This window comes from Bactrocera tryoni, chromosome 1, assembly GCF_016617805.1.
Source record: "Bactrocera tryoni isolate S06 chromosome 1, CSIRO_BtryS06_freeze2, whole genome shotgun sequence".
In the NCBI taxonomy this organism is placed as follows: Eukaryota; Metazoa; Arthropoda; class Insecta; order Diptera; family Tephritidae; genus Bactrocera; species Bactrocera tryoni.
Window position 1 is genome coordinate 73,711,421 of NC_052499.1, and position 18,110 is coordinate 73,729,530.

The following is an 18,110-nucleotide window of genomic DNA, read 5'->3' on the forward strand; positions in this document are numbered from 1 at the left end:
TACTCGACACTAAAAGTGCAGTGTCATTCGCATAGGTCATCGTAATTATGGAATCACATTTCAACACTGAGAGGTCAACCTTGTAGATAATGTGGAGCACACAAAAGGCTTCTGCTATGCTAGTATTGTCACTAAACTCGTTACAAGTAAAGGTGTTTTCGAAATGTGTAATCCGCTTTTCCTAGCATTGCCATAGTTCGGCACCAGAGACTTCTGCGGTTGACAATTTCTGGATCTCCTGGTCTACCAGCACCCAGATATACTTCTACTGACTTATTGCGTAGTTTCCAGAAAGCCTTTCTGCTAACTTACCATGCATGCTAAAACGTATCTTCTCTCTCAGCTTTGTCATTATTTCATCAAACCAGGAAAGCCTGTCTCGCTCATGGTTGCTCTCTGTGGATCTAGCAATAGGCGTGCTCACGAGGGCATCATTTTGAATGCTACTGATCAGGGGTTCCACAGCATAGTCAATATTTGGTCAGAGCAAATGGTGCTGTTGGTATACACATTGTTCTCTAGCCATGTACGATATTTAAGAATGTTTGACTCTTTGCCAAGTACACTTGCTATATGTAGTATTAACTTCAAGCTGAACTATGCTGTGGTCAGATAGTATTTATGTTCGTCCAAACAGGTGAAAGTACGTTGTGTCTTGAGTTAAAACCTTTCGAGATAGCAAAATCAAGAACATCTGAAATATTCGTGAGGTTGGATTGCCAATAAGCTGGCGAAGCTGTCTGAGTAAAATAAGCCGAACACGAACCGTCAAAATAAGCGATTATGTTGTCAGAAACATACGAAGTTAACCTTTATATACTACCCGTTGAAGATGCCGCCTGTTATCAGTTTCGATAACATAGTTTTATATTTTTTCATATAATTTTAATTCACTAAACCAAATTCAATTACAATTTGTACAAAACTCTCTTTATATTTCGTAAATTTCCACAGTTTTACTCTACATATACTGAACTTTTTTACTATAAATAATACCGTTAAATATGAATTGCACACCAACCAATACAAAATTATTCTGAGAATTAAAATAAATCCAAAAAAGTGATACATTTAAAACAAAAACATGGCAAAAAAAATTTCAAATTTCCACCTTCACTGTACCAAATCGTAGAACTCTGTAGCGACGCCCGTGTTTGGTTTGCCGCCATTGTACACGGTATCCTCATGCCCCTTGATAGTGTCAGTTTACAATGATACACATTAACACAGTTGTTGTTGTTTCCATTTTTATTTTTGGCCAAGCAAAACGAGCTATTTTCTAATGTTTGTCGGCAAGTAATTTCCGTTAGTAGCCCCAGGTATCCGATTTACCTAAGTAAATTTTGACGGATTTAATTTCCTACAGCTAGACCCACCTTTATATTTTTGTTTGTACTGTAGACGGTCAGAATGAGCGAGACCAAACCGCAAGTAAACTGTTTACATTAATATAATAACAACAAAAAGTTGAGAAAATTGTCCTTAACAATTGAAATGAGAACGTGCAACAATTCTGAAGTCATTACCACCAGTCTAAATGTCGCCAGTGGAAGATTAATTTGAACCAAAAGACAAAAAAATTGGATATTATCACTTCAAGTTTGTTGTTCGTAGGCCAACTTTTAAATTTATTGCCAAATGTGTGCGTAGGATGAGGTCAAGTGAAAATAAGTATTTGTTGTGTTTTTCTGGGGTAAAATTTATGTACTCTACGCATAATTCATAAATTGTTTAGCATTCACAGTATTTAAAGTTGAAAAGATATGATCCGCGTTAAGGAAAATATTTACAGTGTTTTCTACTTTTTATTTTTATTGTGCTCATCATTCATTTAACGCATTGTATGCAGAAGACTGATAACCCTCCGGTTTAGAAAAGAATAAACTTTGTTGGGATTCAGTAGCGATTTGCGATGGAAATGCGGTCACTGAGGTTTTTATGCGTTCACTTATTTACATAGTTTTTATAAAAGGCGGTTCCCTACTTTTAATAGAAAAAAAGAAATTACAAATTTAATTCGAAAGAACGTTATTTGGCATTTATTTTTTGAAGATTATTTCTTCCGAATGTTGGCCGCTGCTACGAGTCAGATGGTTCCTCCGATTAGTCCAATTTTCGATGACTCGTTCGAGCATTTCGACAGGTAACTGGCAAATGGCGTGCGTGGTGTTGTGCCCCACGGCCTGAATCGAAGCGGGTTTGCCCGCATAGACTTTACATATCGCCACAGGAAAAAATATAACAGTGTGATATCACACTATCTTGGTGGCCAATCGACCGGCCCGAAACGTGAAATTATGTGCACACCGAAATGGTTTCTCAATAAATCCATTGATTGATGCGATGTGAGGGAAGTGGCGCCGTCTTGTTGAAAACAAATGTTGCCGAGATCCTGAGCTCAATAGTTGGCGTTGACGGTCGCCATTGACGATTACGTTCTCACCGGTGATTCCACCGGCCCACAAGCCACACCAAAACCTTATCTTTTCTGGATGTAATGGCAGCTCTTGAATCTTGCCCTACGTCCCAAATGCGGCAATTTTGCTTGCTTACATACCATTTCTGTCAGAAATAGGCCTCATCGCTGAATAAAATTTGGCTCGAAGACGTCGGATTTTCTTGCACCTTTGTAAGTCGTCCCATACCACAGTCCGAGTTACTGCGAACAGCAGTAATAGATAAAATCGGGTCCCATATACATACATATAACATATGTATGTGTAATGATTAATATGTATAAGTCGTGTTGCACTTTAATGTATTTCGCTGGCTTTGATTCTTGCACGTTGCAAGAGTACTCGTATAAAATGGTAGCTTGTCAATTGTCAACTAATTAAATGGGATGTAATGCAGGTTCGCCTCCACGCGGTGAATTCTGGGTAACGCTAAATGACTTCCCGATCTTGTTGAACTGCTACGGACCATTAACCCCTAACCGAAAGATATTACGAACAGGTTAAGGTATTTGAGTTGGGTCGAAGCCTGGGCTCGAGGTCGAGGTATTCTGCCACCTTAAAATGCGTGTAAGATAATTTGTAGAAATGGCTGCAGGCTGCCTCCGTCCCGATAAAACTGTGGCAGGTCTCAGAGTACGTACTCCTCCCCACTTTTAAAGCGTATTAAAGCATTTTTCTTGTTTCTTCTAAGTGCCAAATACAATTCTACTTGTTACTTCAACGTATATTCAAAGATCTTCGCAATCTAATGCAAAGCAAATATGCTGCGCATTTAGAATACAATATTATGTACACATACTTATACATAAGTACATATGTATGTACATGCATATTTAATTCTCGTCCTATACCAACAGAACTAATTACCAAGGAAGTCGGAAAATTTGCCCAGCGATTGATTTGAATTGGAATGAAAGAGTCCTGGCGCCCTTAAATAATGCATTAGCAGCTGAATCACGCTCCTTTTAATGCTCATTTAAGCTTTGCTATGCTTTACGACCACTTTATCGAGTCAAGTGACCCAAGCCGTTATAATTAGCGACAAGTATATAATATATAATGACGGCATATAATATACAAATGTTTACATATTACAGATGTGAAAATATTAGAATAACAAAGGAAAGTTACTCAAGTGTGCGACACACAACTACAAATGCACAAGTGTGTGCTTGTATGTGTGTGTTTACGATATTATTATTCATAAATTCGCTAGGCACTTGAGCACAAAACAAGAAAGCAAACATACATATATAATATTTGATGAAGTGGTAGCCACTCTTCATTTAAGTCAAATTTCATAGCCTCAAGCACACATACACATACAGATGCATACATATGCAAATATATACACACACACATATAAGCCATATAATTATGGCATAATTTATAACGGCAGCTGAGCGAGTGAGCGCTCTCTTTAGCAAGCGTATAAAACGAATCGATACGAAATTTCCACGCATGTCGCATATCGCTGTCGCGCATGGAATGTCCTGCCACACGGTGGCTTGTCACGCTCATGCATTTCACATCGAAAATTTTCAAAGTGGCGAATATGAACAATATCACATTGCAAGTCGGAAGTAGGCGCCGAACCAAAGTAAATAATGAAGTATACACACACACACACACAAGAGTCGTTTTGTTGCATACACATACGCACATACATACGTACATACATATGCATGTATGTTTACATATATTTTCATAATTTCGACACAATTTTACTACACCGTTAACTGCTTTGTACGGCGTAGTTCTGTCGGCCTGGCCTTCAGCCTCCAACTACGCCCAAACGCGTTTGTACAAATTGTGCCAATGTGGCACCACCGCTCAATAAATAATAAGCTGCAGTCACATTTGTTACCTTCTCAATACAAGAAATATATGAAAATATGAAAATTTGCTAATATGCACTTACACGCTTTTATTGCAAGCAGTTGCTTATAAAAACAAACGTTTGTAAAAATTTTCACCAACTCACTGCATTATTGCGACTTTTATTACTCGCTTTGTTGTTGTTGTTTTTGTTGTTTTTTGTTTGTGAATTTATCGATTAATTTCCCGTTATATTAGTCACCACTACACATTATAGTATCAATAGCGGAAAGTCATGTGGCTGCAACTACACAACACCAACAACCACACAAATGCATACAACTGCACACACATACACGCACACACAGAGCAAATTTATCGGACAGAATCGTTAAGTACTGGGGGCACGTTTTATGTACTACTGCAATTAACCGCTATAAGCCAGACCAAATTGGGCGAGTTAAATATGCCTTTATTGTTGTATTTTTAGCATCGCGCTTGACCGCTGACAAGCAGGAGCCTTTATACTAGACACAAACACACGCACGCACACACACACACACACAGACGTCCGTGCATTGACAATATGTGACCTACTAAGTAGTTGTTGGTCACAAATTATGCCTTGCACGAGACTTTCGTTGGTTTTGCATTAAATTTCCAAGTCACAATTTCAATAAATTTCATATACATATGTATTATATATACTATATATGTATATGTTTTTAATATTTTTAATTTTTTTCTCAATCCGATTCTGGCTTATTTTCATAAATTGTTGTATTTTGACATGCTTCAATGCATTTCAGCTGCCCATCCAAACCATAAAACTATTTTTCGATATTCCAATACAACAACAATGCGTTTCACAAAACGGGCGTTTACCTTTTTCAATATTTTTACAACAAATCGCACAGATTTCACGCCGCAAGCGTTGCACGTTTATTTTATTCACTTGTTGTTGTTGTTCGTTTTTTAACAATTCGCAATGCTTCAATGTTTTCTTTGTTAATGCACTCTAGCGCTTACTTTGTTACTCTACTCATACCAATTTATTCTTTTATTTTTTTTCTGAACAATAGGCAGCGGACATCCGCTACAGTTCGCGACAAGTTGACGCTCCTTGACAATACAATGCGATCTGATTTGTTCTTTGCCGTTTGAAATATTCGCAAGCTCCTGCGAATCCATGTTCTACTTTCGTCTCTTCGTAGCGATGCTTTTGGTTAATATAAGTATACTTGTAGGATATGCTATGGAATTTATGCACGCAAGGGATTTCTAGATGAGAGTGCACATGTGCGCGCTGCGTAGTGCTGCGAGTCCCGCTCTGTGGTTTGTAGAAAATAGAAGTTAAGAGAGAAAGGCGAAAATTTGTCCGGTATGGAGAAAAGTTTCAGTAAACGCGGAAAAATAACCATTCATATTACATTATCAGCATTCGTTTTCCCAGAAAAAACACTTTATTAAATTAAAAGTAAAAAAATATGTTTCTAACACATCAGTTCTTAGGAATTGCCGATTCAATCGAATTCCAATCTCGACGAATTCAAAATCATAAACCCAACTATCCTTTCAAACATATTTAATTCTTCTTCAGGCAGTGTTCTTGCAATTCAAGGTCTCTCACATTTAGATCCGAGGTTAGATTAGGTGGTAGGGTTGGTCCAAAAATCGGTAGATCGTTCTTTGTGTTAACTCTTAAAAGTGTATCATCACATCCCCTAAGATTCACGAAGCACTTCGAGCTTACCACAAATTTATTTAGGCGATTAATATCAATCCCAGCAACTTCGCTTGGTTCACCAAAGATGTGTCTACCGTGATATATGAATCTCAGTCTGGCAAAAGCCGGCCAATAGTGGAAGAAGTGGCAAGATGATTCCTACTCGCCTCCCTAGCTTTGACGAAGAGCATAGGACACCACGTGTAATTGGACAGTGCTCAATCAGAACACCTACAATTGCGAGGAGATGAACTTTGCTAAGAGCCAGTAGTTCGGAGGACCACGTACGATTCACTCTGGACTGGAGGATCTCACGGTCGCACAATTTGTGGTCGTTGACCAGCTGAGCTCACTGGAGGTCCAAAGGTCCTGCGCTAGAATGCAAGAAGACATCGAAAAGTCAACTCGCTTCCAATCCTCAATTTCAATTAGAGCCTACTCCCTTTTGTTTCTCTTTGTACATTTCGCTGTTAAAGGCTTTGATGAGTTATTTCTTCTAAATAAATTTATAGAACTTATGGTCCCCACACTACACAGTACCGTTTTTACTGTAGTTAATGTTATTAATATATATATATATGTATATATATTTTTTTTTTGAAAAGTTGATATATTTGGAAAGACATTTTTATCTACAGCTTTGGCGATCCTTTGCCCTATACGAATTTAAGATAATTACAGTTGATTACTGGTTATTCTTTTCACGAATCGTAAAATTTAAATTTATTATGTTTGTTTCACCTCTCACGTTTCTGTTCCGTTCATTCATTAAAAAATCGGAAATCCCGCTTTTTCGGTTTTAGCAAAACACTATAATAGTTGTTGCTTTGAATCAAAACAAAAATACGAAATTCCGATTGTCGTCGGTAAATGTCACAAGGCGTAACTTAACTAAGAGCGTATGCGGCGAGGACTCACAGGACATGCGCTGTGGCGTGTTAGAAGAGGTCCTATGAGTTTGTTGTTCTCAATATGCTTGACATAATTTTGCTTTACACAGCATGAATTAAATTGCATAAAGTACACTTCGTTAAACTTAAATGCATTAGGGTGGTACAGAGTGTCAGCTCGTCTGATTGATCTGATTTTTTTAAATTTCAAAACTATAATTTTCGAAATGCTTCATAATATATTTTCGTAAATACATACATGCTACCATCCATTATACCACGGAATCGATAGAAAACATTCCTACATTGGTAGAACCATTTTATGGTCGTGTGAAGTTTGATTATCATCGATCTATACCGCTCTCCATTGACAGTGATGGCGACACCGCTTCATTTAGAAAGATGGACGGACCGTTGATTCAACCCGACCAAAAGCCACACCAAAATGTCAATTTTGGTTTTTCATGAATACTTTGTGACTTATTTTCGCACCTGAATCGACAGTTTTGTATATTTATCGCACCACTCAGATGAAAGTGAGCCGCATCGGAAAAGAGGATTTTCTTAAAAATGTCGTTTTCAAGTTGTTCCAAGGCAAGGTCAACCGTGAATAAATCCGTCAGGTTACGGTTTGAGACAGCCCCAATTCTTGAGAACGTCTTCGAATCGACAAATTGCAGCCTTCAGCAACACTTGCCTGAACGGCCGCAATATTTTCATTACTTCGAGCGGTTCTTAGTCTTATGGGCACTTGAACATTGTCTGCGGTGGTTGAACGATTCCCATGAGGCTGGATTTGGTGTCTTCACGACCTTCACTGAATGCTTTGTGCCACTCAAATACTTGTTTTCATGATGAAGTAGATTACCCAAATCACTTCTTCTACATTTGTAACGACTCCGTAGCAATTTTTGCACTGAAAATACAAAATTTCAAACTCGTTGTTAAACAAATGAGTAGCTTCTTTGGGAGCAAAGGAAGCGCGCAAAATTTCGAATCGATATCTCAAAAGCTGAGCGACTAGTTTGTATATACATATATATATACCACATTATGTATATACTACAAGGTGCGTTCCAAAGTAAACAAGACTTAAAAAAAAACAGACTAAATGGTTTTTTCGGCAAAATCAATTTATTTTATTCAAAATAGTGTCCTTCTGCTTCAATACAGCTTTTTGCCGAGTCCAAAAGCATGTCGAACGAGTGTCTTAGCTCGTTGGGCGGTATGGCCGCTAGTATGCCTATGAAAGCCTTTTGAATGGCCTCTACGTCTGCATAACGCTTTCCTTTAATGGGCAAATACGTTTTTCCGAAAAGGAAGAAGTCGTACGGTGCCATATCAGGTGAATACGGGGAGTGGTTATTGGTTAAAATGTAATTTTTGTCAAATAATCGGTCACAAGCGTGGATCGATGAGACGGCGTTTTTGGTCGTCAATCAATTCGTGCGGAACAAACCGTGCATACACCTTTCGTAAGCCCAAATGTTCGGTCAAATGCGATAAATCGATGTTTTAGAGATTTTTAATACCATTTCCATGAATTTCAATGATGATTTCGGCTGATTTTTGATGAAGTCACGCACAGTTTCGATGGAATTTCCGGTGTTCAAGGATTTTGATTGGCGCACATGTTGTCATTTATGTCCTCGCGACCACTTTGAAAACGTTGAAACTACTCGTGCACTCTGCTACGGGATAGGCAATCATCGCCATAAACTTGTTTCATCAATTGAAACGTTTCGGTAAAAGTTTTACCAATTTTAAAACAAAATTTAATCTTTGCTCTTTTTTCGAAGCTCATTTTCGCACCGATAACACAAACATACTGACACTTAAAACGCAATAACTTCACTTTCAATGGATAAAATGTCATGAAATTCTCACCGGACAATCAATAAAGGTAGCAGATTCTAAAGCACCATAATAGATGGCGCCGACAGGGGGCGCTAGGTTCAAAAAGTCCTGTTTACTTTGGAATGCACCTTGTATATACACAAGTACTATACTCGTATATACATACAATAATATACTTTTAGCCGACGGTTTTCGACGTGTCCTGTTTGCTGCCCCTTCGTGGCAAACTTAATGCAGTTTACAACAAGATCTGTAGTGTATACTTTTTTAGGTATTAATTTTTTCAGATTGAAAATATGTACATATATATGTAAGCACTATTTCCTTATATAGCAATTGCTATATCTGTAGAATATGTTCCCTTTGATCCCCTTCAACCACACCACTGACTAAATCCAATCATATGTATATATAAACATATGTCTCTGTTAACTTTTGCATTACAGTACCATGCTTCAATTAACTATTTCTAGCAAAAAAAAGTAAAAAAAAACTCTTAAGCAGCGATTTTCCCGATCTGGTCATTTCATTCAGCAAACAAGCTAAGGTATATGCATACATACCGATATGCAGCTTTAAAGCATCGATCACTTTTTCAGGCGTTCCCACGCAAGTTTGCAGCGGCACGCACTGAAATATGTACATATATACATTTATACATACATATGTGCATACAAACACACCGAAATGCTGGAACTTTGGCAAATGCATTGAACTATACGCTTTACTTTTGGATTTGGACTTAAAAAGCGCCCGGTTTTCAGCCACTACTCAGATACACATCAGATACGGTCTAACGCAGAACGGACAGCGAACAAGCGCGAAAAAATTTTAAGATTTTGTTATCTATTTCAAAACTTTCATACAAGATTCAAGAAATAAATTTCGTCTCAAACAGTACAAATTAGCAAATTCGAAATATTTGATTGAGCAACTTTTGAATTTGAAAGGAATCTGTTGCTAGTGTTCAATATGAGTGTTAAGTGCAGTGTTGTTTGGTGTTCGATGGCACTTTTGTGCTTGACGAATGCCTTCCCGGATGGTGCGCCCGCCGACACTTGCGTCAAACAACGTGCGAATCAACCGAATCACGGCAAAGCGCGCACACAACCTGGACAAACTATTCCGTACGAAGTTGTTGCCGATTCGGAAACATTCCATCCTGGACAACCAATTTCAGGTGACTAAGGTTGCAACGCGATGCATATGTATGTATATACATATGTATGTACATAAAATTTCATTGAAGTTTTTTTTTAAGTTTTAAAGGCAACTGTGAAATATAAAACTATAAAATATAATATAAAGTACTCACCCAAACTTTCACCTGTTCCTAGATTTTCTCACACCAAAATATTTATTTGTAAACAAAAATTTGATACAGTCTTGAGTTTTTAATTTGCAGCTATTTTGAATAAACTAATTTACGCAACAATCTTTGCAGAAATACTCAAATAATCGAAAGCTATTAAAAGCGATAAACTTTAGAACCTTAAACTTTGCACTCAATACAATAACCGGTTGCACTATATAAAACAAGTAGCAATCAAAATAATCACCAAACACCAAAAAAATTAAGTATTATCTCTGTGCAGGGTTGCAAATAATGTATTTAAAAAATTTAATTTCGAAAAAAAAAAATTTTTAAATATCTGATCCTAATACCTAAAAACAAAAGTTGTAATTTCGAAAATACTAGTTAAAAATAATTCTAAACTTTCTGATCTCTGTACAGGGCTGCGAATAATGTACATATTTAAAAAATTATTTAAATAACTTTTTTTTATTTCTTTAACTTAGAAATTTCGAAAATCTTAATTAAAAACAATTTGAAAATTTCTGATCCCGAATACCGGTTAGAAAAATTATAAATAAATTTTCAAAAATGCGATTAAATTTGAAACTAAAATTTTTAATCCTAAGTCCGGGTTTGAAAAATTAGAAAAATGGTCATCCCAATCTTATAACTAAAAGCCTTCGTATTTTTTGTGTTGATTGTTTCGTTATCTTTTGACAAGGAAAGTTTATTTTTAATAAATATTCAATATAGTTCTACACTTGTTGTCTTCTTTACATTTAAATAATTTTATTGATTGTGTTTTAGGTATGAATATGTAAATCTTTCCTTTTTTATGACTTTTTATTCGAGCTTTTTTTGAAAAATATTTTTTTTATAGTGTAATGCGATTTTTAAATAGAGTAAACATTTTTCTACTTTTTAATCTTGTGAAAGGAAATAAAAATCCAACTTCCAACTTTGGTTATTGCATATTAATTAGTTTGAAAAAGTCAAAGAGGCAAATGTGCGAAAGTGATAAGAGCAAGATTGTTTGTTGCTTATGTTTTTACAAAATTTATATAAAGGTTCGAGGTTCCCCAATTTTTGAAAAAAAAAACAGAGAAAATTAAATTTACTCTGTGATCAAATTGAAATTTTTAATTTATACTTTACGTGTTTTTCGAATCTAAAAGTGAATTCTTCGATTTTTACTATGTCTGAATTTATTGAAGAAAAATGTGCGATAATGCACCATCTCATACTGCATTGGTTATTCGTGATCATTTGCCCACGTTTTCAACTAATATTGTGCTGCAACCAACGCATTCGCCTGATTTAGCTTCGTGTAACTTCTGGCTAACCAGCAAATTCACATGACCACTCCGAGGACACCGTTTTGACTCAATTGAGGATATAAAAGCTGAATCGAAGAAGGCTCTAATGGCCATCACGACGGAGGATTTTTCAAAGTGCTATGATGTCTGAAAAATTTTTTGGCATAAGTGTATTGCAGCGGGAGGGGATTACTTTGAAGAAGGGCAAAATTCACCTTTCAATTTGATCACAGGTACTGGTTTACTGAACGGCGCCGAATCGACTAACCACGGTGTTCGTGTACTCTATCGGCTACGGCTGCTACATATATTTTCTTCACTGCGTTCTGAACGTGGACGTGTGGTATTAAAAAAGAACCTCTACTTAGATCACCCGTTATTAGGTATCGCGTACTTTTTAAACTAGTATCTCGCTTAAGACCGAAAGAGAGTATGCGTTTCGTATTTATACCCTTTAGAGGGTATGCCACGAGGTTTGTAACAATCCGAAGGACTCTATAAAATATATTTATACATATGTATGTATATAAATGATCAGCTGAGTTGATTTAGCCATTTCCGTCTGTATGTATGAAAACTAATCCCTCAGTATTTGAGATATATGTAGATGAAATTTTGCACACCCTCTTTTCTGCTCATTTGTCGGAATCGCCGATATCAAAAAACTATAGCATATAGGTGCCATACAAACTGAATGTTCAAAATCAAATTCTGGCATGAAAAACCATTTTATTTGATGATTGTTGAGATTTGACTGCTATTGCCTATACTATCTTCCACAGAAACTTCCCGACCAAAATCAAATTATTATATCATTTTTTTATTTTTTAAGGGTTACTACTTGTTATTCATTTTCTTAAACCAATCGATTTCACTTCACAATAAATTTTATTTTTTTGTCACACACGAGCATACTCGAAATGTTATAGTAGATGTGGCCTTTCTTGCGATTTTTCTGTTAGCCGGCTGCCGTAAAAGTTTCGACTGTTGCTAATATTATTTGATTTTCAGTTGTTGCTAAAAATTTAGTTATCATAGCACACATATTCGAATTAAATTGTACATATATTCATTTATAATATACTACATATATATGTATATATGTACATCACAACTGTCATAAATAAATTTCCATCATACTCAAGTAAAAATATAAAAATATGCATTTATTTTATGTATTTACCTATTTATAGAACCGACTATATATAATGTGCGCACATGTTTCCCATACTTTGAAAATAACCGAATGCATGAATGTTTTCATTACGTATTTTATATTTTATTTTATTTTATTTGTTTGCAGTTTCGATTTACCCCATCGATCAAAAGTCCACCTTCCGCGGATTCTTTCTGCAGGCGCGCGATGCCAACTCCAACGAATGGATTGGTGAATGGATACAAAGTGAGAATACCAAAACTATACCAGAATGTTCAGCCATAACGCATTCGGACAATCGCGACAAGTTGGGTGCGAAACTGTTTTGGAAGGCGCCACAAAACAAACGCGGTCGTGTTTACTTTACGTAAGTAACTAAGCCTTTTTCACATTTTAATTGCGGCGCGCTTAGGAATTTCGACAGCTGTTGGGGCAATATTGTGTACACAAATGTACACACATACTTTGTACGCTGTGATATATGAAAAGGAGATTGACTTCGGCAAATAAGCATAAAAGCTTAAACTCGGTATGTAAATCTGTGGAATATATGTATGTGTATAAATTATATGTACATATATACAATTTGTTGCATGCAAATGTGTGTATGTATATGTAAAGTGAAGGAAGTGCGTGCAGACTCAATGTGTTAGTAGTATTTAAATACTCGAATTTCAGTGAAAGGCCAATACTCCAATGATCAGATTGGTTGACAAAATATTTATAGACATCATTGAACTATTTAAAGGAGGTTGATAAAAGGATAATATGCTAATTTAGGCCAACTCGGTGTCTGATAGCTGTTTCGGGTTTAGTATTCTATAGGTTCGAAGAGCCCTAAACCTAATTTGTAAAAGAATTGCTAGTTCGCCGAAAAATATAAGGGGTTACATGAGTTTCCTCAGGTAAAAAACAGGCTTTTTTCAACTATTTTTTCGAAAGAAAATCCTCCGTCCAAGTCGTTAAGAACTGTGTAAAATTTCATGAAGATCAATTGAGTAGTTCTCGAAAAATCTTGCCAACCGACTTCAAGAACACAGTTTCGAGAAAAACGCGTTCAAAGACGGCTAGCTAACTTCGAGCGCTCAAGTTCCCAAGGCAGTATCTCCGAAACTATTACACGAATCTACTTGAAAATTTAGGACAATTTTCTAGAGGTGTTGTAGAATTTAAAAAGGCCATAAAAAATTCAATTTTTTTAAGCCCGTAAACCCATGCAATCCCTTAATCACAATTTCCCTTTTTCCTTGACTGATTTAGGGGAGAAACTGTAGTACTTCATAGGTTCGAAAAGCCTTTTGCGCCAATATGTAAAAGAACTGATGATTCGCCGACAAAATTAAGAACAGTTTCCAATTTTTCTTTGAGTTTACAACTATGGTGGTGACTGATGTAGGAGAGAACTTATATTGATGCCTGCTCCTAATGGGTTTATGACCAATAGGTCTGTATATACTTTTCTTAGATATGTTCAAGGCGTCATTTGTTCTAAATAGTTTAGTTTGTTAGATAGAAGGTTTCACTGATTGCTTCTTACGGTAGGTACCGTTTGTATTTTCTACATTCCAGGTTCATCAAAAGTTGCTCTAGTTTAGCTTAACTCGAAAGCTCTTTCATTGCCAAGCATGCTCCTCTGACCACGAACTCAATTAATACTACTCAATAATAATTTTTGTTGAAGAGGTGTTACCATTTTGAACTTTTTTCTATAATATAATAGTACAAGATTTGCTTCCGAGATTATTTTATAATCGTCGTGAAGTAAATTATCGAAGAACTGCACTTAAGCTCAGCCCAATTCTTGGAAGTGAGTCGGTGTATTCCGAAAAAAATCTCAACAAATGCCTTAGTTAACTTCTCGATGCAGAGATCAAAATGATTATTATGATTTAATCAAATATGATTGCATTTCATACAAAAGAAGAAAAAATATTTACTTCGGCTGCACCGAAGCTATAATAGCATTCATAGGCCCATTTCTTATAGCAAAAAGGGGTATGAAGAGAGCTTTTGGCTTTATTGTGAAAGAGATGTATGCTATAGCTGTCCGATTTGAGCAATATGTGCGCAGATCATCGCATTGCCATGATTGATAACAGTGTATGCCGAATTTCCTGAAGAAAAAATCAAAATTGTCAAATAAAAAAAATTTCCCTTGCAAGAACTTGCCTTTGATGGGTCAGTCTGTATGGCAGCTATATGCTATAGTGAACCGATATCGACAGTTCCGACAAATGAACAGCTTCTTGAGAAGAAAAAAACGTGTGCAAAATTTCAGATCGATATCTCAAAAACTGAGCGACTACTTCATGTAAACTCCCAATTACATGTAGGGTATAAACAAGCATAAATATGCCATTTGTGTTTGTTGCTTTAGTAAATTGCAAGAAACTTCCTTTTTGGTAGACTAAGTAATTCCAGCAAATGAACAAACACACATACACACATACACACATTCACACATTCACGCGCATAGCGATAGCATAGGAGACATAACAACCGGCCTATGCTGACCTACTTGCCTTTTGCATTAGCAGCAGCCAAAGAGTTGGTGGCAAGCCGGCAAATCTTGCAACAAATGGTAAACAGTAAATGCGGCTAGTGTTTACCCATATTGCACAACATGAAATATTTATTGCTTGATTCATTAACCATACTTTACGATTTCTTTTCAAGTTTTTTTTTTATTTTGATTGCCCAAATCACCCATAAGTGCTCATACTCGCATTCGTACAAAGGCGCATGCGCGCACGCACTTAGACGTGGTGTTCTTGTTATTCGTTTGCGCCGGTTGCCGGTTTTAGTAAATACTTCATATTTTGCATACATTTCTGTGTTTTGTTTTGGCAAAAATAGAATTTGAGTGGCAATGCATATTTTTAATATGAACTTTTTAATGAATTTTATGACAACTGGACAGCGTAAGTGCTTTTGCATATTCTTCGTTTCAATTCTTGATGATGATACTTCACAACGTTTGTTGTCTAAGAAGCGGTTGTTGTTGTTGTAGCGGCAGAAAATATTACTTAAGTACTTAGGAGTTTTGGTGCGGAGCTATTTTTAAGTACTAATATCCATTTATAAAAAAATACCACCTTAGCTAATTTAGACCAGAACTAGTCATTTAAACTTTGAGCAAACCGAATTGTTGAAATATCTTTTTCCTAGATTGATAAAGCGGTTTTTACATTCGCGTAAAGTTTGATCTCCATCAAAAATGTTTAACATCAAAAAGTTTAACAACGAGTTTGCTTGAAATTTTGTGTTTCCAATGGAATCAAGTCTATTGAATCGTTGAAGATTTCACGAACACAAGTATTTGAATGGCACAATTGAAGGTCTTGAAGTTAACATTTGGCTCAGTGCTTAAAAATAATCAAAGAAATTTTGGTTAATATTTGGGGTATGAGGCGTGTTAATGCTAGACTCGTACAAAAGACGCGATTTTTTGAAAAAACAACGTCGATTGGAGGTCGCAAAGAGATGCTTGACAACGCATCCGATGACCTTAATTTTATCAGTAATTTTTTGTTACCCAGTGATTTTTTGATAATAGAAACGGATGTATTCTTAACACCTTTCAGTGTGGCCGAAATTTATTCTTATGTTCGAAAGCTTACAAGTATACATTAAAGCTTCTTATCAAATAATCTTTTCAAAAAGTCTATCCATATTATCCGGTTGGTTCGAAAGTGTTAAGGGTAAGGAAAGGGTTACTATTATATTACAAAAAATTATCAACTTTTATCTTTTCATATTTTTTTTACAGAAAAGTTGGGAAGTGCTTTAATACAATAATATATTTTGTTTTCATTTCAGTGGCACAGTACTGAAGGAGTATTCAATATTTTGGAGCGACATCGTGGCAAAGGTACAAGCTACGCAGTGAGAGTATCATGGAGCGAAAGCTTGAGGCTTCCTTCTAATTTTGTAGCGCCGGGAAACAAAATTTGAAAGCAAGTGAAATTAACAAAAAATCGCTTTGTAACTAAATTGTTTATGCACCTTGACAAATAAATTCGAATGAGCGAAAACCACTCTCTTTTACTTCGATATAATTTGAAAAGTATTAAAAGAGTTTAAGGTTGTAAAATATTTTACTCGCAAACAAATTTAACCTTGCAAAATACAAAGAGAAGAAAGAAAGATAAGATTTACTAGAAAGTCGGTAAATATATTGTTAGAATAAAGAAGGAGGGATATTGTTTTATTAAGGGATATTCCAAGAGCTATTCATACTTGAAATAAAGGGAAGAAAGTCGTGTTAAGGTCTCTACCATTCTGGTCAGCTGAAAAATAAAAGTACAATGGATTCTTGACTACTAGAAATGTCGCTATTTCAAGAAAAAAAAGTAGTCGTCTCAAAAGTAAAGATCGATTTTATCTATAATTTTTTAACTTTGTCGAATTAAAAAAAAATTTACTTCTTTTGTAAATATTTAAAGAATATTTATGCCATATTTGAAGTAAATGGAGTGAGTAGCTTCGCGAAAAAAGCGTTTTAAGTTTTATATGAACGTTAAACGTTCCAGTTACCTCGCCTTAACTTCAAAAATATACTGAATTTTGAAAAATTCTTGAATATCTAAACTATTGAATCATGAAAACGAAACCGTCGATATTTTTGATTTTTAGACTGGAGTTCCTCCTTAATACAAACCTTTTTCTATTTTAATAATTTTTGAAATCATTCTTTACGAATTTTATAAAATACTTTTATTCTTTAAGAGCTCTGTTGTTTCAAAAAACATAAAATATTATATTAACCGCGTACGCGGTATCTTTGGCTTTAAAGAAGATGATGAACATTATTCAGAGCAATTAGACAATGAAATTTATAAAATTGGGAGCTAGTTTTTTGATTTTTTATTATACATATGTATATATATATAAGTATATTAAATCATAAATAAATTTTGGGACATATATTTTTGATGTGATATTTTTCCATATATACGACGACTGAGTCTACGGTATCAGAAATGACACGACAATTCAAAGACCATTAGTCAGCTCGCATTTCTCAATATTATTTAAAATTAATATTTTTTTACTTCAAAGAAAATTTGACGCACCGTTAAAAACGTTATTCGAAAAAAACGAAACTTCTGAATTGTTTTTTAAATGACATGTCTCTTTAACGTTTTATCTGTAGCAAGGTTTCATACTAAATTAAGCTGCCTTCCACAAAGCAAAAGCTCATGTACTTCGCTTACAAAAGCTTGAAAGCTTTCGACATAGCGAAATGATTGGTTTGTTTTTATGGGGGACGCTCATGCTTGCAGAGAACGTATAAAGTGCGGAACACAATGCTCGCGACAGACCGCAGCAGCACGACAGTGAACTGAAAATGGCGTTGTGCATCCTACTACATAAACATTTGTAAGAAGGCAGCGACATAACAATGGCCGGCAAGTACACAAAACAACGCAGTTGTCCATTTTGTATGGACACAATTTCGTTGTGGACATACTAATACCTTGCACTTCAATGAAATTTTAGTATTGTTCAAAGAAAATTTGTATGCAAAAAATAAGTAAATAGGGAAATATTTTTGTTTTAAATAATCAATAGTTATTACAAATGATATAATA

The 18,110-nt window shown here is 35.5% G+C and overlaps 2 protein-coding genes across 8 annotated transcripts in view; one reads left to right on the forward strand and one right to left on the reverse strand.

Annotated features, from left to right (window-relative positions):
- Positions 1-12,562, reverse strand: part of LOC120767090 — a 34,440-nt gene extending 21,878 nt beyond the window's left edge. For 3 of the 7 annotated variants that reach the window (XM_040092980.1, XM_040092981.1, XM_040092979.1), the window contains exon 1: positions 5,160-5,419. The gene's annotated coding sequence lies outside the window, so the exon portion shown is untranslated. Of the gene's footprint in view, positions 1-4,377; positions 4,484-5,159; positions 5,420-12,543 lie in introns of those variants that run through there. The other 4 variants (XM_040092982.1, XM_040092983.1, XM_040092978.1 and 1 more) reach the window with 3 other exon arrangements.
- LOC120767207 (putative defense protein 3) lies at positions 9,714-16,521 on the forward strand. Its single transcript, XM_040093019.1, has 3 exons — positions 9,714-9,927; positions 12,664-12,883; positions 16,336-16,521. The coding sequence occupies exons 1-3, from the start codon at positions 9,720-9,722 to the stop codon at positions 16,403-16,405; spliced, it is 498 nt and encodes a 165-aa protein (XP_039948953.1). The 5' UTR covers positions 9,714-9,719; the 3' UTR covers positions 16,406-16,521.
- Positions 16,522-18,110: the final 1,589 nt, after the last annotated feature.

Bases quoted from the DNA above. Each gene is read 5' to 3' on its own strand.
- LOC120767207 (XM_040093019.1), top strand. From the start codon at position 9,720: ATGAGTGTTAAGTGCAGTGTTGTTTGGTGTTCGATGGCACTTTTGTGC. The intron at 9,928-12,663 runs GTGACTAAGGTT...ATTTGTTTGCAG, and splicing joins TCCTGGACAACCAATTTCAG to TTTCGATTTACCCCATCGAT. The intron at 12,884-16,335 runs GTAAGTAACTAA...TTTTCATTTCAG, and splicing joins CGCGGTCGTGTTTACTTTAC to TGGCACAGTACTGAAGGAGT.